This window comes from Nicotiana tabacum, chromosome 23, assembly GCF_000715075.1.
Source record: "Nicotiana tabacum cultivar K326 chromosome 23, ASM71507v2, whole genome shotgun sequence".
Taxonomy (NCBI): domain Eukaryota; kingdom Viridiplantae; phylum Streptophyta; class Magnoliopsida; order Solanales; family Solanaceae; genus Nicotiana; species Nicotiana tabacum.
Genome location: NC_134102.1, coordinates 14,110,011 through 14,133,096, shown reverse-complemented (window position 1 = coordinate 14,133,096; position 23,086 = coordinate 14,110,011). Strand labels below are relative to the sequence as shown.

The following is a 23,086-nucleotide window of genomic DNA, read 5'->3' as shown; positions in this document are numbered from 1 at the left end:
CTATTAGAAACAACTTATTTACCTCACACAAGGTAGGATAAGGCTTGCGTATACTGACTCACAGTCTCCAGATTCCACTTATAGTATTATACTGACTATGTAAAAATAATCTTATAGTGTAAAAAAGAATTTGATTATCCATACTATCGGTAAATAATATACTTAAACTCAATTAGGTAAACAAGGTTTGTTGAGTGGGAACATAGAGTTAAATCCAATTTTAAATCGGTGAGCCTACCTTTGACCGCACAAAATTGAAGACCTTCTAGATTCTTCCATTAATCCCCAATCGCTATTAAAGCCCAACAACAAATCTAGGCCGTTCATTCCCTTCCTTTCAATAAAACCACAGATCCTACGCTAACCGCCTCCTTACTCTTCTGCTTTTCATTCCCAAATACCTAAATCCCAAATCTTCTCAACTTTGGATTTCAATTTTCAATCGGTACGTACTACTATAAATTTATAAATTATTGCTGATTTAATTCAGTTTAACGTAATCACAATTCACAGTTGGTGAATTAGATTTGTGATTTGCAGGTGAGATTGAGTAATTAAGTTGAAATCAAAGATGTTTGGGAGAACACCAAAGAAGAGTGACAACTCGAAGTACTATGAGATCTTAGGAGTTCCTAAGAGTGCTTCACAAGATGATTTGAAAAAAGCTTACCGTAAAGCCGCCATTAAAAATCATCCTGATAAGGGCGGCGATCCTGAAAAAGTAAAATTCTTTAATTTTTTAATATACTGCTTTTACTGTTCTGACTTTCTTTTTTGTTTATGGATTTACAGTTTTTGTAATTTTTACTGTTTACATAGGATCCGTCTTAGTTTATAATTGTACTGGGAAAATTGAAACGGTAAAATTGATGTTGTTAGTGAAAGTGGAATGAGTCACGGGGGACTAGGGTTCAAATTCCAGTAGTGGTTAAACAAAAAAATGAGGTGAAAGTTTTCCTGTCTATCTAACCTACCTTTTGGTGGGTTACTTGAGGCGGTGGCGGAGCCAGGAATTATGACAAGGGAGCTCAATAGTAAACAAAAGTCATACCTGGGATTTAAACCTGTATTTCTCTTTGTGTAAAGGGGTTAAAAAAATGTTATAGACGTATAAAAATGTTGTTTTTAACCCTATTCAGGTGTTGCAATTGGTCAACAGGAGTTTTTAATGTGATCTCTGGTAGGGTTGACTTAGTTTGTGAGACACCATTACTTCTATACGGTAGATTGGAAGTTCGAGTCAGTGGGGGTGGGTAAAAAAGAATTCTATATATTTGAAAGAAAGGATTATTGTGTCTAATTTTTCTGCTTAACCGAAGTAGAAGTAGTTAAATGTTTTGGTGTCACCTTGACCTATTTTGTAATTGACACCTCGCGTTCTTCAGTTTCAGCTCTCAACTTTAGATGTTAGGTATTATATGAAACTGCGTGGTTATCATGATATATTTGAGATAACTTCTGCTCTTCTAACTCATGATTAGCTGGCTGGGTTACTTATTTGCTCACTAAGAATGTGAATCTTAGTGTCAAAGTATGAGCTGTAATGGTTGTGTTTAATGTTGATTGTGTTTTTAGTGGAGCGGTTATGGTGATGATTGCTTTGCAGTGTTGTTAATAGATTATTTATTTTGTTTTCAAATTTATATTTCAGTTTAAGGAGCTTGCCCAAGCCTATGAGGTTTTGAGTGACCCAGAGAAGCGTGAGATTTATGATCAGTACGGTGAAGATGCTCTTAAGGAAGGAATGGGTGGTGGAGGTGGGGCACATGACCCATTTGACATATTCCAGTCGTTCTTTGGTGGTGGTGGATTTGGCGGTATGTTTCCAACCATGTTTTGTAGTTGAAGTACTGATTCCCTTTATGCATCTCCAATTAATTTCTCATGGATACAGATTATTTGATGTCCAGGTGGTGGAAGCAGCAGAGGAAGAAGGCAAAGGAAAGGGGAGGATGTTGTCCACCCTCTCAAGGTCTCTTTGGAGGATCTCTACAGTGGGACATCAAAGAAGCTATCACTATCTCGCAATGTGTTGTGCTCAAAATGCAAGGGGTGAGTATGCAATCTGATTATTTATATTTTGCATAATCTAATGAAGATCTGCTGACAGTGGTTATATATTTGTATTTCCAGAGTAGGGTCTAAATCAGGTGCTTCAATGAAATGTTCGGGCTGTCAAGGGTCTGGAATGAAAGTTTCTATCAGACAACTTGGCCCCATGATCCAGCAGATGCAGCACCCTTGTAACGAGTGTAAGGGTACTGGTGAGAAAATCAATGAGAAAGATAGGTGCCCACAGTGTAAGGGTGAGAAAGTTGTGCAGGAGAAGAAGGTGTTGGAAGTTCATGTGGAGAAGGGTATGCAGAATGGACAAAAGATTACATTCCCAGGAGAGGCTGATGAAGCGGTAAGATATGCAACAAAGTATTTGAAATGTTTTGTTTCTTAATGACCAAAACTGTATTGATTCTTAACATTGTTTGTGTTTTTTTCGCAGCCCGAAACTATCACTGGGGACATAGTTTTTATATTACAACAGAAGGAACACCCTAAGTTTAAGCGCAAGGGAGATGATCTCTTTGTAGAGCACACCTTGACCTTGACTGAGGCTCTATGTGGTTTCCAGTTCGTCTTGACTCACCTAGACAGCAGACAGCTGCTCATTAAATCCCAACCTGGAGAAGTTGTCAAGCCTGGTAAGCTGAAGAAACTTGATGGCCTTTTGATTCTGATATTTGTGTTTAATTATCATTTGCAATGTATTGGAGTCTGCCTGTATAGGCTGCTTCTGTCAATTATGCCTCCTGGCAACTGCTGTCTAGTACTAACCTAATATATTTGATGTGATTACTATTAATTAATTAATTAATTTCCTGGAATTTGTATGCTTTTCTTTGAGCCCTCAAACTGGTAACTAGACAATTATAAAGCACTTCATTGTAGTTCTTGGTCTATCCTTTTCTTTCAGTTCTTTTTTATGCATTTATGAATTTATATGTATATGTCTACATTTTCAGCACTTAGTGCTTAAATAAAAAAAATTCTTAACCAAAGGTCTCGAGTTCGAGTCCTAGGAATGAAGTTGCATTTGGTAGGGAGTACTTTAAACCCCAAAGTGGGACTTCTAACGGGAATCCGGATTAGTTGGGCCCTAAAGCAGGTACCGGACACTGCTTGAGAAGTTTAGATTAAGTATCCAATTCCACACTCTCTCTCTATCTATACTTGATGCATAGAAAAGCATGTGTCTACATGATTGTCATTTGCTCATGGTTGCGATGGCCAATGTTTTACTTGCAAGTTGTCTGAAAAATATCCTCATGTTTACTGATCATGTAATTTCTTTTTGGCACCTAGATCAATTTAAGGGCATAAATGATGAAGGAATGCCAATGTACCAAAGGCCATTCATGAGGGGAAAACTGTACATTCACTTCACCGTGGACTTCCCCGAAACATTAGCTCCAGAGCTGTGCAAGAACCTTGAAGCAGTACTGCCGCCAAGGCCTAAAACACAAGCATCCGATATGGAATTGGACGAGTGCGAGGAGACCACTTTGCATGATGTGAACATGGAAGAAGAGATGCGTAGGAAGAGGCAGCAGCAGGCCCAAGAGGCATACGAGGAAGATGATGACGACGACGATATGCATGGTGGTGCGCAAAGAGTACAATGTGCACAACAGTAATTCACGCGTCTTTTGGCAGATAACAGGAGTTATTCCGGCAAGGGGAAGTATCAAGCCCTGGGCTTGGGTTTGATTATAGGGTTGATAAGAAATGACAGCCAGGAATGTGCTTTTTGTAGGAGATAGATAATAGATTACTATGAATTTGGATTTTATTTATGCAAACTGAATTGTTATTGACAATTGTAAGAGTGCTGAAAGATTTTTGCGACTATGTTTTGAACCACAGCTTTATTCAATTCTTTGATTTCCAGACTGATATAGAATGTCATATCTTCATTGTTTCTTCAATGTATAGCTGCCTCATCAATACTCCTGGACTATGTTGTATTTCCATAAAAGGCGTTTCAATTTGCTTTTCTCTTTCCCATTAGGGGCAAACACATCTCAAGATGATAAATGCCACAGGAGAGAGAGAGAGAATGAAGTCAAGAAGATTTGCCTTTTGGTTTGGCTTGTCTTTACTATAAGAGAGATGATAGTGATGGAGATCTCGGATAAAGGATATTGACTCAACAGTGATTTGTCGGTCCATTTAGTGGCTCCTACTTCCAAAAATAAGATCCTCTGGTGCTAGGGTCCGGTCGAGCCTCTTTCAAACTACATCCCTGCCTCTCATCTAACTTGTTTGGCAGTTGAAGTAGCTTGATTCAAGAAGTAAGACTATATTCTTAGGGGTATGTTACGAGCGAGCGGAAGTTCTCTTGCTAGTGGAAGTAAGAGTAGCAAGGTTAGGATCATAAATATAATAGGGGTTTCGAAACGTGTCATACCATAGTTTGTCTAGATGGAGTCGAGCTAAAGCAAGAAAAGAGTGTTAGCTTTCCGATGAGTGAGCTCAGACGTACACTAGATTAGAGCGCGTATTTTAGCTGGCCCAATGGTGCAGAAACCTACTAGGATGAGGCATAGCGAAAATTAGACCTACTAAACGAAAAGGATAGGAACCTTAAAGTAGTTAGATCTCTAATACTCGGCTTATTCCTAGATATTTTGGAAGTCACCTTTCTTCTAAGGAAAGCATATAATAATTCCAGTCGATTTTATTGACTTCAGGGACGAATATATGGATAGTTGAAAGCATATATATATATATATATATATATATATATATATATATATATATATATATATATATATATACACATATACGAGTGATGCTTTGCCTGATATACAAATTTTATATACTTTAACAACTACGAGATTTAAATAGTTTCGGTAGCGGGATGAAAATGATCTTTGCCCTATTTTCTACGCCTACGAACTAATGTGAATGTAACGACATGAGTAGATCAAAGAAGCTTTTAGTATAGCAACAAAGAAAGTCCAAAAATTATTTTATACAAATTCAAAACTCAGGTGTTAAATTCTTGTATTTTTAAAATTCTCTTACTAAAACTTTTTGGCTTCGGCATTCCTAATCTCACAAGTACAGGTACCTGCATTTTTTAAATAAGTTGTGACTATCTTTGATTTTCATCCTTTAGCATGTTAATGACTTCATTTGAGTCAATATATATTTATTTCAAGTGGTAGGAGTTGATATTCCGAGCTATTAATTTCCAAAAAAATCAAACCCTAAACCAATTTTGTCAACCTCAAATTTGAAATAAAATTCTTTTTTCCAAGTCAAATATCACCTAAATTTCACATTCGCAAGGTTCTTCCTTTACCTTGGTGTTATTTGGGGTACGTTTACTCATATAAATTTGTCGACTCCACCAGTCAGTTATTAAAGTCAAATTTTGATAAAGAATGAGTTTAATTCTAGATTCAGACAATGACACAAATCAGTTGACATTTAATAATAGGTTGTAAGAGTCTAACTAGCCAAGTTGAAACCTTTGGAGGATACATTGGGTAATGAACTCAACTTGCCCCCGCCCCCCCAAACCCACCCACTCCCCACAAATATATTAAAAGTTTAAGTTCATTATTATATACCATGATGTTGTAACTTAACCTATATATTATATCTTATTACTTACTAGTATGTATTATTTTTATCATGTTACTAATTAGTATTTATCGTAGAAATTTACTTTTAATAACTTATAAATGATATGATTGTGTAGATATGAAACTAGTGATATGTTTGGTAAAGCGGAGGCCATTTTCCAGGAAATGATTTATTAAAGATTACTAATATTAACAAATCAGATAACATTTGATGAAACTTTTAGGTATTTAAATATTTATAATCAGGTCTAAATATTGGTTAAAACGTACGGTGATATCAAGTTACGATTTAGAGATAATTGTCAAGAAAAATGACGTCCGTCAAAAAAGTCAGAGGAGCCATTTCCTCTTTCTTAGAAAATGTAAAAAATACTTTCCTTTCATACCAAACTCTCCTAATAACACCTTTTCTGGATTGTCCCTTAGGTGACATTTGATTAAAAAAAAGACCTTTTTCCAGGTCAACCCCTTTTTTATTTTTTTTTTTATTTCTCATTCGGTGTCCGGTATTCGTATTTGGGCCCGACTAAATCCGGATTCGCTTGGGAAAGTCCCACTTTAGGGGTAAAGCGCTATTTAACAAAGGAGACTCCATACTCAAAGTTCGAATCCGAGACCTCTGGTTAAGAATAAATGAGTAACCAGTAACCACTACTCCACCACAATCCTTGTTGGTACCATTTTTTAAGTTGCTTGAGTCCTTCGTGACATCATGTCAGCTCTCATTACTATATATATAAAGCTAACTCAAATAAATATTTATATCTCCCTTTTCTTTCCATCTCTCAAATTCTTTCTTCCTTAGCCTCAAAAATCCAATTTAAAACCTCCATTTTTTCTTCAACATGAACAGCACAATTGTGGAAGATAGTAGTGAAGGTTCAGATCCTGAGTTAAGTGAAGAAACCTTTGGTAAGAATTATGGCTATGGCATTGGATTTTCACTTGGAATCCTAGTATTACTTGTAATCATAGCATATGCTTCATATTTATGCATTCGAACGCGATCGCGCAACAATTCTAACGTGCCTAATTTTAATCCATCTTCCTCTAATGGCAGTTCTATGACTACAGTTACAGTTGATAATGATCAATTGGTTTTTATTCAACAAGGTTTAAATGAAGATATTTTGAGAAATTATCCAAAGTTATTGTATTCTGAGGCTAAAGTTCACAAAGGGGAGTTTGATGTCTCTGGATGTTCAATTTGTTTGGCAGATTATAAAGATAGTGATTTACTTAGGATATTGCCTGATTGTGGCCATATTTTTCATGTCAAATGTATTGACCCTTGGCTAAGGCTTCACACAACTTGCCCTATTTGTAGAAATTCTCCACTTCCAACTCCATTGACTACTCCTTTGGTGTGATTCCATCTGCAATTTAGGTAATTTAAGTTGAGTCCATTTCCTTTCTTTTTCCTTTTGATTTTTTGGGGGTGGTGGGGAGAGGGTTAGTGGTTAATGTTTTGAGTCTTTTTTTTTTTTCTTGTATGTAAAAAATCCAGATGACCATACACTTCAAGTTATTTAAATGTAAAAAGTCAGTCCGGTGCACTAATCTCGTGCTATGTGCGAGGTCTAGGGAAGGGTCGGAACCACACTGGTCTATTATACGCAATCTCATCCTGTATTTCTTCAAGAAACTTTTCCACAGATTGAACTCGTGACTTCCTGGTCATATAGCTCCCCTTGAGATTATTTAAATGTAGTGATGAAGTAAATACTACCCAAGGGAATTTTTGTTAAAGGGCCACGTCCTTCCTTCTTCTCCGCATGCCTTATAGCCGCCAAGCTTCTAAAATTAGCTTATTTTGAGAAGTGCTTTTCTCAAAAGTACGTTTAAAAAAATACTTTTTGTGAGAAGTAATTTGTGTTTGGCTAATTAATTTGAAAAATACTTTTGAGCAGTAATTAGTGTTTGACCAAACTTTTGAAAACTGCTTCTAAGTGTATTTTTCTCAAAAGTGCTTTTGGAAAGAAGCTATTTTTTTCTGCTTCTCAGAAAATGCTTTTGCTTCTCCTCAAAAGTACTTTTTTTCCTTTTAAAAATTTGGCAAAACACCTCAATTTTTAGCTAAAAGTGCTTTTGGCTTAAAAAAAAAAGAGGTACTTTTGACCCAAAAATAAACTTGGCCAAACAAGCTATTAGTGTTTTATATTGTTGCTAATCGTGTAAATGCTAGTTTAGGAAACTTAAGTTGTTTCTTCTTGGTAGATGCGAATCGTCTGCAACAACACAACTCATATTAAATCTTCACGTAACGAATTGAATAGCCTAGTCTCATAGACGCACAGAATGGTCCCTAACTCTACCTGTGTTCCCCATATTTTTAGTATAGTCTTCCAACGCCGATAATGATATTTATTTGGGAAAATTGTCAATTATGTTTACGTACTTTCGAAAAATGTTTAAATATATCATTCGTTATATTACGAGTCCAAATATATCTCTACCGTTATACACTGGGTTCAAATATATCCCTCATTTAAACGGAGGGACATGTTATCGTGCTGTTGGTCAATTCTAAATATCTCCTAATCTATACTATATTAAAAATACGAAGACCCTTAGCGAAATATTGTTCGCCTTTTTTATCCTTTAAAAATTGATTTCATACTAGACAAAATAGTCATTTAGTTATATACCCTAATATTTAAGAGTTTGAAATTAATTAAAACTTTACATATTAAAATATTTTCTTATTTAAAGAACCCTAATATTTAAAAATTTAAATTAACTAAGAACTTTTATATCATTAAGATTCTGATCCTAAATAAGGGGTATCCACGATAGTCTAGAATTCTTTTACTTTACATTGTAAGGTGCAAAAGTTTGACAAAATAAAGGACTTGGTATAGCTAGAAATTTGGGGTAGCAACTGATACAGAGAAACCAAAAAACTTGTAGCCATGAAATATCTTCGGCGTGTAGATGTAAGTATGTATTTTTATTCTTTCTTCCTAATTTTTCAGTACTTTATCTTTTTTTGTTACATCTTCTATTCTTTTTCCGGTAATAGATTGCTAAAAATATGTTAAAAGAACTTATGGATCATCAATAACTCCTATATTACGAGAGAACTTATCAAAGAATTATATTATATTTAAAACAAAAAACCTCTTAGTAAAATATTATTTATTTTTTTACCCTTTAAAAATTAATTTTACACTAGACATGATTATAATTTAATTAATTTTTTAATATTGAAGACAACCCACAAACACAATATTTAAAATATTGAAAATAATTTATATAGTATTTCGTATTAGTTAAAGAACAAGAACAGCTTGCATTTGCTCGCCAGAAGAAAACAAAAAGCGTCTTGTGAGTTAGTTGACCTTTTGTGTCTTCTAGAATGAACTTAAGAATACATCTGAATATATAACTCTTCAAGAAATTTTTTCGAAAAAGCTCTTAAATCTTCAAAGGTTATGTGTTCTAACTAATAGCCTGTTTGGCCAAACTTCTCAAGAGGCCAAAAGTGTTTTTTTTTCAAAAGTGCTTTTTTTTCCTAACTTGAAGTGTTTGGCCAAGCTTTTTTGGGGGGAAAAATGCTTTTGGGAAGAAGCAGAAGCAGTTTATGAGAAGTAGAAAGAAGCAATTTTGACTTTTCTTCTTACCAAGAATACCCTTAACAAAATATAGTATATACCAAAATAACCGTTAAACCTAATACTTAGGATATTAATGTATAAATATTTTTTTATTATTTTTAGGATAACTTTCTAAAATACAGTGACTTTAGGGGTGAATGCTTTTATATTTGTTGAATAATATATATATTATATTTAACTTATATTAAAAGAATTAGGTACTTTTAAATTTTATTTTCATATTTTACTTAAATAAAATAAAAAAATTTTATTATTGCCTGTAATAACAAATTTTTGAGATTATCTATTTACTTATAATATTAACTATTAAGTAAATCTATTCATGTCCTTATTCGTAATTTGATACTTAAAAGCACTTTCTGAAAAGCTTGGCCAAACATAAATTATTGCTCAAAAGTGCTTTTCAGAGTGATTAGCCAAACACAAAGTGATTCTCTCCAAAAGTATTTTTTTCAAAAGTACTTTTCAAAATAAGCTGATTTCTCCAACTTGGCCAAACAGGCTATAAAACTAAAAAGGAAGCATGATAATTTGTAATGTTTAAGCAACAAAATGATTAAACTGAGATAAATTTCAAGTTGAATATATTAACCGAGGTAACTGATTACCTTTTGTGAGGTAAAGTTTCTTTCTTTATTGAGTTAGTTAAAAGGTAAAGTTTCTTTCTTTATTGAGTTAGTTAAATAAGATCGACATTTTTCATTTTCAAGAGTTTACATTTTCTCTTTAACTTTTATTTCTTAGTCAAACACATTTTTTCATATAATATTTATGTACTTTTTCAAATAATTTGTTCTCATTCAGACAGGATTCACGCACAACGCGCGTATCCTAAAACTAGTTAATTAAAAAGACTCATTACCTATACCCGAAAAGTAATTTTCTAAAGCAATATTTTTTTAAAAACTGAAAAAAATTGAATTTTGTTTTACTAAAAACTAGAAAAAAAGAAAATATTTTTTTTCCAGTTTTTACAAAAAAACTGCTTTAAAAAAACTGAAAAATATTTTCTAAAGCAATGTTTTTGTAAAAACTGAAAAAAAAAATTAAAAAGTAATTTTCTAAAGCAATATTTTTGTAAAAATTAAAACAAACTGAATTTTTTTTTTACTAAAAACTGAAAAAATCAAAATTCTTTTTTTTTTCCATGTTTTAGAAAAAAATTGCTTTAAAAAAAACTGAAAAATATTTTCTAAATCAATTTATTTTTTGTAAAAACTGAAAAGCAATGTTTTTGTAAAAACTGAAAAAAATAAATATTTTCGTTTATTTTAATTTTTAGTTAAAAATATTTCAGTTTTTTCTAGTTTTTACACGCTTTAGAAAATTGCTTTTCAGTTTTTTTTTTAGTTTTTACAAAAATATTGTTTTAGAAAATATTTTTTAGTTTTTTTTAAAGCAGTTTTTTTGTAAAAATTGGAAAAAAAATATTTTTTTTTCCAGTTTTTAGTAAATTTTTTTTAGTTTTTTTCAGTTTTTACAAAAAAAAATTGCTTTAGAAAATTATTTTTCGAGTATGGGTAATAGGTATTTTTATTTAATTAGGAGATATTTAGAATTGGCCAATAGAACGATGACACATGTCCATCCGTTTAAATGAGGGGTATATTTGAACCCAAAGTATAACGACAAGGGTATATTTGGACTCATAGTATAACGAATGATATATTTAAATATTTTTCGAAAGTACATGAGTATATTTGGTCATTTTCCCTATTTATATACATTGCGTTTAGGTTTAGGGTTGGCCTAACTAATAGGCCTAATTCGTTATCACTTCTTATGGGTGTACTAGGTCCAAAAGCTGTTTTTTCAATATATATCAAATAGGTATATATTATACTAATCTTTGAGCATCTTTTAAGGTTTTTGTACTCTTTTTAAGAACGCCAATTGCCTTTTTAAACGTTTCACTTAATTAATATTCTACTGATTGGAAAAATATGACCAAATTAAATTTGGAAAAAAGTACGGTAAGTGAATTCTTATTTTTCTAAGAAATAAACTGTTTTAGACAAATTCAACTTGTTAAAATGACTAATATGAGAGTAGAAAAAGTGATTAAATTTATTTTTTGGGGTTACCACATCCGTTAAAAACAGCCCAATAATTATTTGTATAGACTGCCAACACCACAAGAAGAAGTAAATAATAAAAGATGCCAATTCATTACAATGTATTACATTAAGACTTAATATATTTTGTTTATTATCATCTAAGAAGAATTGATATTTAAGAATTACTTAAAAAATATGTTTATGGGACTGTGTTAATACAATGATTATAGGGAAGTTGCATTTTTTGATATCGCTGCCTCTTGGAGTAACATAATCTGTCAATTATTAAATATTAAAAAAGGACTTAACACAAAACCTAACTTTTTAAAAAATAGAAGATAAATTAGTGTTTTTTTGAATGAAATAATAGGATTTAAAATATAAGAACAAAAAGGAATCCTACAATATCCTTTATTTTTTATACTCTCGGGGAGAACAAAGACGAATTAGTTGAGTAGTGGCAACTGTATTAATTATTAGTAAAAAACTAATTAATAGGGCAGATCGATCATTAATGTGATGCACAAACCCTACGTGTGCGGCTTATTACTGTACTCTCTTAAATTTGTCTTTAAGTAGAATATTAATTATATTGATTGAAGCTTAATTAGATAATATACTTATAGTAGTACTTTATTTTTGGTTGGTCGCGTGGCAGCTAAAATTGATAGGTGGATCATTGTACATGTTTAACTCTGATCCCTAACCCTCTCTACAAAAAACAAAAAAGAAAGAAAAATAAACTACAAAAGTTGGTGAACCCTATTTTGTATCCATTCATTTCATGTAACGTAGCCACATTTAGATTGATTTGATTTACAATTTAATAATCGATTAAAAGATTACATTGTTATTAAATAAATGTACACTCATTTCTATTATTTGCTTTTGTTTGTTTCTTAATAGTCTATTAAAAGATTACATTGTAAAGTCACATTTCTTCAATTATTCGTCAATCCATTTAAAAATTATTCTTATTGAGAAATGTATATATCTGGTTAAAATTTTTGCACATTGCTTAAATAGCCACATCACTTACTTTTGGGTCCAATTCACACCCCAAAAGTATGAGACACATTTAACCCACATATACCATACCCCAATAACACAAAGAAAGAAAACGTTAAAACTAGAATCCTAAAATTCATGCAAGCTTAGATCGCACAATCCTATAATTAGAACCTTACTTTCTCAGTCAAAAAATCATAGTGATAATTATATTTACTTGTATGATGACATTGAGTGCAAGATTACCTATAATAACAACATTATTTGGCAATAAGCTAATGTTTCGGCTAATTTTATCAATAACAAAGCTGAAAACATCATCCATGCAACTTTTGATACGAGATTTATGGTGACCGGAATGTTACATCTATTATTAATGATCTCACTTGTTCCACAAAAAAGAGAAGTTCAAATAAATCGCCATGAAGCACATTGTTGCTTAAATTGTCGAGCACTTCAAATCAATGCATTAATGATTTTGCATTGCATAACCTTTTATTTTTGTATGAAATTCATGAAAATATGCACAATTTTCTCTTTCAAAGTCAAAAAAGATAGAAGAAAAAACCGGACTAAGTTAGTAATGGACGCTAGGTCTAAGATCATGATATCACGATTTGATTTATAGTGTTTTTGCTACTTAATTATTCTGAACGAATTCTTTTTTTAAAATAAAATTATACTCTATAAAGTAAATCTCATATTACCTAAAAAAAATTAAGATTAATTATTCACTTAGCTTAGCTTAGTTATTGGAGCAGAGTTGTTAGTGTTAGCTGTCAGTTAGTGGAACGTATTAGTTAAATGACAGCTGTAATAGCTTTAGTTAGTGGACTTCATTTTTTTTAACATTTTTGTTTTTGTATATAGTGGACTCTCCGCTCATATTTTAATTTTCAAGAGAAATCAAATTCTAGAAGCTTCACTCTCTCTCCTTCTTCATTCTCTTCACTGTAACCTCCCATGGCGTAGAAGTCCAGTTCTCATCACCATTAAAGCTTAGCCGAGGCTTAAACTACTGTTACACTGACGAATTTAATATGGTATCAGAGCAAGGAGCGTAAGTTTGGACTCGTCTCTCTGAATCAGTTAGTTCTAATTCTGTTAATCTCGATCTCAATCAGATCGCACACATGCAAGTTCATTTTTAATCAATTTCAAACTTCTCTGTTTTTGTAATCACTTGGAAATTGCTTCTAGATCTGTAATCATTATTTTCTAGTTCTCAATCACTTAAAAATTTCATACTGTATAAGATGACTATTGCCGAAGATGATGATCAATCTACACCGACCATGTCTGAACTGCCTAATCAGTCAAGTGTTGATATCAGTAGTCCCTTGTATATGCATCCATCTAATAATCCCGGAGCAGCGATGGTTCCTGTTCCATTTGATGGTTTTGGATATCGATCATGGAGAAGAGGCGTAATGCGAACCCTATCAGTGAAAAATAAGCTGGGATTCATCAACGGGGAATGCAAGAGACCAAATCCAGACTCATCGAAATTTTGACTATGGGAAAGATGTGATGACATTGTCACATCATGGATTCTAAACTCCTTAACTAAGGAGATTGCAGATAGTGTTGAATATATGACAGATGCAATTGAATTATGGAGAGAACTTGAAGATCGATATGATCAAACAAATGAAACACAACTCTACCAGATCTAAAAGGAAATCAATAATCTATCCCAAGGAGCCCTTGATATCACTGGTTACTACACTAAAGTGAAGAAGCTATGGGAGGAACTCAACACTTTGATTATCAAATCTCATTGCACTTATAATTGTATATGTGTAGCTAAGGAAAGCATGCACAAAGCTGATCAGGATAGGAGGTTGATACAGTTTCTCATGGGATTGAATGAGACATACACTGTAGTTCGAGGCAGTATACTTATGATGAATCCTCTTCCTTCAATTGCCCAAGCCTTTTCATTACTAATTCAAGAGGAAAGGCAGAGAGAAATCAAGCCAAATAATCATTTGGCTTTAGAGTCATCAGCTTTAAGTGCTAGCACAAATAGACCTGGTTCATTCAAGACAAACTATTCTCCCAGTAACAATTACAACAACAGGAACAAACCCTTTTGTGATTATTGTAAGAGACCAGGGCACATCAAGGAGAAATGTTATAAGCTTCATGGATATCCTCAAAGTTTCAGTCAGAATCAGAATCCAAATACAAATCACAATCAGACCTCCAACTTCAATCAAAATCCTAGACAAAGTTTCAACTACAACCACAATTCCAACAACAACCAGAATAATAAGTTCAATAGAGGAAATAGAGCAGTGGCTAATGCATATGTAGCAACCACTGATACACAACCTTCTGAAACTGAGAAACATGCTGCTCATGATAATACTCAGAATGTGAGTCTCACTCAAGAGAAATACAACCAGTTGGTGAGTCTACTGCAACAGTTTCAATCAGGAGGAGGAAGAGACTGCACAACTAGTACTAATATTGCATCAGGAGCAGCAAACTTTGCAGGTATTATAGCTTGTACTTCCTCTATTGATTTTGCTAAACTGTCATGTGAATGTTTCAAAAACAAAGCTGACTCATGGATTATAGATTCAGGGGCATCAAATAACATGACCTTTAACAAATCCCTATTAACCAAGATAATAACCTTACCCTATCCTTTATTAGTTGTACTTCTAAATGGCTACAAGGTAAAAGTGACATAAATTGGTAGTGTGATGCTCACTCCTAAGATCACCCTAGACAAAGTGATGTTTGTCCCCTCTCTTAGATACAATCTGATCTCTGTTCACTCTTTGGCCTCTCATCTTAATTGTCTTGTTGCTTTTGTCAAACACTGTTGCATACTGCAGGCCCCTTCAATGAAGAGGCCTCTGGTGATTGGTAGAGTCAAAGATGGGCTGTACATCCTGTGCCCAAGCTGCCTGAGGAGCAACAGTGCAAGCCCTGCAGTAAAGACCACTAATGCCTTGTCCATTACTTCTACTTGTTGCACTTGTAACACATATTGTCCCTCTTATTCTATTGTAAATAGGTTATTGTATGTCAATAAGTGTGTTCCCTATTATCCAGTTGTAAATAATCCATGTGAAAATACTGAAGAACAACTTTCCTTTACAAGTCCATCTTCTAAGGTTCCTAATATATTTTCTCATTTCTGTACTAAAGGCAATATGGATGTATTGTGGCATAACAGACTTGGACATGTCCCCTTTACCAAAATGAGAACATTACTACTATTCATGTCAACTTCTCTCCCAAACAACCCTTCAACTGCACCATTTGCCTAATGGCTAGGCAAGAAAGACTGCATTCCCTCATAAAACCAGTACAACCAACAGAATTTTTGAACTTTTACATGTTGATTTGTGGGGTCCATATCATATTCCTACACATGATAGATACAAATACTTTATAACTATGGTGGATGATTTTAGTAGATGTACTTGGACTCACCTTTTATCCAGCAAAAGTAATGCCCTTCAAACACTCAAAGGATTCATAAATCTAGTAGAAAACAAATTTGGTGTAACTATCAAATCCATAAGGTCAGACAATGGATTAGAGTTCATTAACACAGAAGTAAGTATGTTGTTTTAATCTAAAGGCATCATCTATCAAAGAACCTGTCCCTACACACCACAACGGAATGGTGTAGTGGAAAGAAAATACAAATATCTCCTTGAAATAGCCAGAGCACTTCTCTTCCAATACAAATTGCCCTTAAGATACTGGGGTGAATGTGTTCTTTGTGCCACATACATTATAAACAGATTGCCTTCTACTTCAACTAACAACCAAACTCCATATGAACTATTGTATAAAAGAAAGCCAAAGTATTCTCATCTAAAGAGTTTTGGTTGCCTATGCTACATTACTGTACCAATACCACACAAGGATAAGTTTGAACCCAGAACAACACCACATATGTTTATTGGCTATCCTTTCAACACAAAGGGGTACAAAGTCTTGAGTCTAGCCACTAGAAAGATTCATATCTCTAGAGATGTAGTCTTCAATGAGTCCATCTTTCCTTTTTCAGTCAATATGAACAAATCTCCTCAGTCATCTGTCCCTCATTCAATTCCCTTCATTGAGTCTCTATGTGAACAACCCTCTGATAGTACAAATATTACACAACTGTCTGAAGATTTCAATGATCAAAGGAGTCCTGATAGCACATTCAATCCTATGTCACCTATACATGTAACTTCCCTATCACCTTCTGCAGTACCCTTTTCTTTATTACGTGATTCACCACAATATTGTTACACCGAACAGACCCATGCAGAACCCGTCCAACTGAGGCAATCTCAAAGAACTCATAAACCACCTATCTATTTGCAATATTATGTACATTCCCTTCCTCACCTTAAAACAAATCATGTTACCCTAAATGCCTTATTCTCTATGAATCACCACATTACCTCTGATCTACTAACCTCTAACAGTCAGACTCTTATGAGAAATATTTGTCATGACAGGGAACCATCATCATATGAGGAGGCAGTCATTGATCCTGCATGGCAAGCAACAATGATACAGGAATTTGAAGCACTATATTCCAATCACACTTGGGACCTAGTAACTCTGCCACCTGGGAAGCAAGCAATAGGTTGTAAATGGGTCTACAAGGTGAAGTACAAAGCAACAACATTGAAAGTTTCAAAGCCAGGCTGGTTGTTAAAGGCTACACTCAGCAGGCAGGAATTGTTTATATAGAAAAATTCTCACCGGTGGTAAAGATGACAACAGTGAGGGCTTTGATAGCAACAACAGTTAAGAAAGGTTGGTTCATATCTCAATTAGATGTGAACAATGCTTTACTCCATGGAGACCTCAATGAGGAGGTGTATATGCAGGTACCACCTGGGCTTGTTGTGGATAAACCAAGATTGATTTGTAAACTGAACAAATCTCTTTATGGCTTGAAATAAGCCAGTCGACAATGGTATGCAAAGTTGACTGAGGCATTATGTTCAAAGGGCTATATACATTCCATGTATGACTACTCACTTTTCTATAAAAGAAATGGAGAATCCTCAGTATATGTTGCAGTATATGTGGATGATGTACTACTCACTGGAACTGACTCAAAGCATTTCTACATGAACAATTCAAGATCAAGGACCTGGGGCAGCTGCACTACTTCCTGGGATTGGAGATTATGTATAAAGATGATGGGGTTATTACATCTCAAAGGAAGTTTGTGCTAGACCTGTTAAAAGAATACAATTATTTGGATTACAAGCCTTGTTCTTCACCCTTGGATCCCACTATAAAGCTGAAGGCTAGAGAAGGCACAATCTTACAGGATCCTACCTATTATAGAAAGCTAGTAGGTAAATTGAATTTTCTAACTAACACCAGATTGGACATTGCATATAGTGTCCAACACTTGAGCCAACCTAGAGAACCTCATCTGAAATCAGCATTTCATCTGCTCAGATATTTGAGAAATGACCCTACTTTGGGAATTTTCATGTCAAAGGATGGATATCACACAGTTAAAGCCTATTGTGATTCTGATTGGGCAGCCTGCCCGGATTCTAGGAGGTCCATTACAAGTTATTTAGTGCTACTGGGCAACAGTTCTATCAGCTGAAAATCTAAGAAACAAGAGACTATATCTTTATCCTCTGCAGAAGCAGAATATAAAGCTCTGAGGAAAGTAGTAGGGGAACTAGTATGGTTGAGCAAACTATTTGAAGAACTGACTGTTCCTTTTTCCTTGCCTATCTCAGTATTCTGTGACAGTCAATCTGCACTACACATTGCAAAAAATCCAGTATTTCACGAAAGGACCAAGCATATAGAAGTGGATTGCCATTTTATGCATGATCAATTACAAGTAGGCCTAATTTCTCTCCACCACATCCGAACAGATAATCAGCTTGCAGATGTTTTGACTAAATCCTTGACTGGGATCAAGCATAGTGCTACATTAGGAAAGTTGGTTGTGTTCACCACACCTCCAACTTGAGGGTGGGTGTTAAGATTAATTATTCACTTAGCTTAGCTTAGTCACTAGCTTAGTTATTGGAGTAGAGTTGTTAGTGTTAGCTGTCAGTTAGTGGAACGTATTAGTTAAATGACAGCTGTAATATCTTTAGTTAGTGGACTTTATTTTTCTTAACATTTTCGTTTTTGTATATAGTGGACTCTCCGCTCATATTTTAATTTTCAAGAGAAATCAAATTCTAGAAGCTTCACTCTCTCCTTCTTCATTCTCTTCACTGTAACCTCCCATGGCGTAGAAGTCCAGTTCTCATTACCATTAAAGATTAGCTGAGGCTTAAGCTACTGTTACACTGACAAATTTAATAGTTTTCATTATTTTATAATTGTTAGTGTCACAATTTGGTATCAAAAGCTATTGGTTGGTATCCTTTGCTTATGTTAGTAAGCTTTTTAAAGTATTCTTGTGATTTTATGAAGGTGCCATATCATTTCATATATCACCACGATACTTATATATATGTTAAAATTTTGTATATTAAATACATTATATTTTTATATAACTATATATAATATTAGATAAAAATTAAAATTAGATGGACCAAAACAAATGAAAATAATTAATATTTTGATGGATCTTATCCTTATTAATTAATTTCAATCATCATCATCTCATTAGAAATCCACATTCATTCGAAGTGTTAACACTACAAAAATATACATAGAAGAAAAACAAAAACAAGAACGTAATCTTGACTTAGCTAAAGCGGCATCCCTGGTCTAGCATCTTCAAGGGCTTCTGTCGCGGATGTAGAAGGTAATTACTAGGTTCATCCATACCTAGTAATTATGGCTCGAATTCTGTATGTGTTAAGAACTTCATCAAATACATGTAAATGATAGATTTCGATCCTAGTAAATCAAATTGATTGTTGTAGAATCCTGAACAGAAGCCTCTAAAAGGCCCTCTAAATAAAGTAAATTATGAAAATGGATTTTTTTCCTTCGTGTACAATAATTCAAACTTATTTACCAAAATTATCTTAGATTTGTAATTTACCCGCTATAACCATGATTTCTTTACAATTCATATATAATTCCTTTAAGGAGTCTCTTTCCAGCTGTATTTCCTTCTCTAAAACATGATTCACGCAACAGTTACAAATAAAAGTATCACAGAAAAGAAAAAATTAATTGAAACACATTCAACAAGATCTTGACAATCTTATCAGTCTCCTCCTCCGTCGTTCTCCATCCCAGAGGTAATTGATTTATTAGTTGCTGAATAGACGTCCTATGTTGCTGTAAAAATTAAATCTTTTTAAAGCTATTTTGCCGGGCCTACTCTTAATCCATGTAGGATAAAGACCATAGCAACTCTGATAATGGAAATCCCCCTAGTTCCCTCTCTTATCAAGTTTCTTCCTCGGCCAGTGATTCCTCCATTCCGGCAGCTCGACAAAAAAAAAAAAAAAAGAAAGGGAAGCATTAAATGGAATAGTTGGGAAATTTTTGATAAGAAATTGAGGAAGAGTCCCTAAAATTCCATGATTAACCACTTCAAAAGCACTCAATCGTTGCAACTGAGTTCAAAATTTTCAAAATTGAGTCATTGTTTAAGGATGCTATAGGGCGGCAAAGCAATTTGTAAAATTGAGTTATTGATTTTTTCGGTTCAAGCAAACATGAATCATTATACATGAGTCGATTTGGAATTCATTCTCTACTTATTTTTTCTTTTAATATATTGATTAAGAAAAAAATAATGTATGGTACAACACCATACAAATTAAAAATAAATTTTGTATAACTTTGATACATCTACAACAAAATACAAACTAAAAATAAATTTCATACAACTAATAATACAGTATACAACTTATTTACAACTTAACTATATACTATGTTGACACCAGTTCTACAGCTTATACCTTCTAAATTTTTGAGATACAGCAACAACAAAAACAACGACCCAGTAAAATCCCACTAGTGAGGTCTGGGGAGGGTAGTGTGTACGCAGACCTTACCCCTACCCCGAGGAGTAGAGAGGTTATTTTCGAAATACCCTCGGCTCAAGAAGACGAAATAAAAAAGAAAAGAAACAATATCAGTACCACCAACATATACCATAAGAAAAAATTAACATCATGAAAGCCAGAAAATAGGTGCAGAGCAAAAGCGGTAACCATTAAATAGAGTCGGCTCTATGAAAACGAAAGAGTAGTAAGACACAACATTTTCACTAGATGTCTCAGACAAAAACCATACCAAACTAGCCTCACAAATGTACAAACTAAGGAACGACTCAACTACCTCCTAACCTACAACCCTAATACTCGACCTCCACAGCTCCCTATCAAGGGCTATATCCTCGGAAATCTGAAGCCTCGCCATGTCCTGCCTGATTACCTCTCCCCAATACTTCTTAGGCCGCCGTCTACCTATTCTCGAGCCTTCCAAGGCCAGCCTCTCACACCTCCTTACCAGAGCGTCTGTGCTTCTCCTCTGAACGTGCCCGAACCATCTAAGCCTCGCTTCCCGCATCTTGTTATCAATGGGAGTCACACCCACCTTCTCCCGAATATCATCATTTCTAATCTTATCCATCCTAGTGTGCCCGCACATACACCTCAACATCCTCATCTCTGTTACTTTCATCTTCTGGATATGTGAGTTCTTAACAGGCCAACACTCAACCCCATACATCATGGGCGGTCTAACCACTGCTCTATAAAACTTACCCTTGAGTATCGGTGGTACTCTCTTGTCACACAAGACTCCATATACTAACCTCCACTTCATCTACCCCACTCCAATACGGTGTGTGACATCCTCGTCGATCTCCCCTCCCCCTTGGATAACCGACCAAAGGTACTTGAAACTGCCTCTACTCGGGATGACCTATGATTCAAGCCTCATATCCATGTCCACTTCCCTAGACTCAGCACTGAACTTGCACTCCAGGTATTCCGTCTTTGTCCTACTCAGCTTGAAACCCTTAGACTCAAGAGCCTGTCTCCAGACCTCCAGCCTCTCGTTAACACCGGCTCACGACTCATCAATCAGAACTATGTCATCAGCGAATAACATACACCATGGCACCTCCCCTTAAATATGATGTGTTAACGCGTCCATCACCAGGGAAAATAAGAACGGGCTGAGCGCAAAACCTTTGTGCAATCCCATAACAACCGGGGAATGCTCAGAGTTGCCTCTTACTGTCCTAACCCGAGTCTTAGCCCCATCATACATGTCCTTAATCGCCCTAATGTAGGCAACCGACACACATTTAGTCTCCAGGTATCTCCAGAGAACTTCTCTAGGAACTTGTCATGCGCTTTCTCCAGATCAATAAACACCATGTGCAGATCCTTCTTCCTCTCCCTATACTGTTCCACCAGTCTCCTAAAAGGTGTATAGCTTCCATAGTAGAATGACCCGGCATGAACCCAAACTGGTTGTCGAATATAGACACCGACCTCTTCACCTTTGCTTTAACCACCCTCTCCCAATGGTATGGATCAGTAATTTGATACCCCTATAATTGTTACAACTTTGGATATTATCTTTATTCTTATACAACGGAACCACCGTACTCCCCCTCCACTCATCTGGCATCCTCTTCGTCCTAAAAATAACATTAAACAGCCCCTTCAGCCACTCCAAGCCTGCTCTACTCTCACACTTCCAAAATTCAACCGGAATTTCGTCCGGCCCGCTCGTTCTGCCCCTGCTCATCTTACGCATAGCTCCCACGATCTCCTCCACCTTGATGCGTATGCAGTACCCAAAGTCATGGTGACTCTCAGGATGCTCCAGTTCACCTAGCACAATATCTCAATCCCCTTCTTCATTAAGAAGTTTATGAAAGTAAGTCTATCATCTCCTCTTAATCTGGGCATCTTCCATCAATACTCTACCATCTTCGTCCTTGATGCATCTCACTTGGTCCAAATCCCGAGCCTTCCTCTCTCTCGTCTTGGCCAGCCGGAATAACTTCTTCTCCCCGCCTTTCTCCCCCAGTTCCTCGTACATATGACCATAAACCGCAGTCTTAGCCTCCGTGATCGCCAGCTTAGCTTCCTTCCTAGCTACCTTATACCTCTCCATGCAGGCTCGCCTCTCCTCCTCACTTATGCTCCCTACTAACTTCAGGTACGCCGCCTTCTTCGCTTTCACTTTACCTTGGACCACTTCATTCCACCACCAGTCTCCTTTGTTCCCTCCAGAGACTCCCGCCGAGACCCCTAACACCTCTCTCGCAACCTCCTTTATAAAGTCTGTTTTCGTCAACCATATAGTGCTCGCGTCCCCACTACTACTCCAGGCTCCCAAAGCCGACAACCACCCCTCCAACTCCTGGGATTTATCCTTAGTCAAGACTCCCCACCTGATTCTCGGTCGTCCTCGGACAAACCTTTTCCTCCTCTTTAACATAATACCAACATCCATCACCAAGAGCTTATGCTGCGTCGCAAGTATCTCACCCAGAATAACCTTGCAATCCTTACACAGCCCTCTGTCACACTTCCTGAGGAGGAGATAGTCAATCTGAGTACTCGCTACCGCATTTTGAAAAGTCACCAAATGCTCTTCCCTCTTCGGAAAGCTAGAGTTCGCAATCACCAACCCAAATGCCTTAGCGAAGTCCAATATCGAAGTACCTCCTCCGTTCCTCTCCCCAAAACCGAAGCCTCCATGAACCTCACCATAGCCCCCAACGGTTGACCCGATATGACCATTGAAATCCCCTCATATGAATAGCCTCTCATCAGGTGGAACCTGGCGCACAATCTTATCT

At 35.3% G+C, this 23,086-nt stretch overlaps 1 protein-coding gene and 1 pseudogene across 2 annotated transcripts; both read left to right on the top strand.

Moving 5' to 3' along the window:
• Nucleotides 1-252: 252 nt before the first annotated feature.
• Nucleotides 253-3,950, top strand: LOC107797646 (dnaJ protein homolog 2-like; annotated as a pseudogene). The gene is made up of 7 exons (XR_012705789.1): nt 253-445; nt 541-721; nt 1,652-1,817; nt 1,911-2,052; nt 2,134-2,407; nt 2,498-2,696; nt 3,358-3,950. The product of XR_012705789.1 is annotated as a dnaJ protein homolog 2-like (transcript).
• Nucleotides 3,951-6,430: 2,480 nt separating this feature from the next.
• On the top strand, nt 6,431-7,433 carry LOC107797645 (RING-H2 finger protein ATL70-like). The gene has a single exon (XM_016620548.2). It carries the CDS (start codon nt 6,494-6,496, stop codon nt 7,016-7,018), a length of 525 nt encoding a protein of 174 aa, XP_016476034.1. The 5' UTR covers nt 6,431-6,493; the 3' UTR covers nt 7,019-7,433.
• The last annotated feature ends 15,653 nt before the right edge of the window (nt 7,434-23,086 follow it).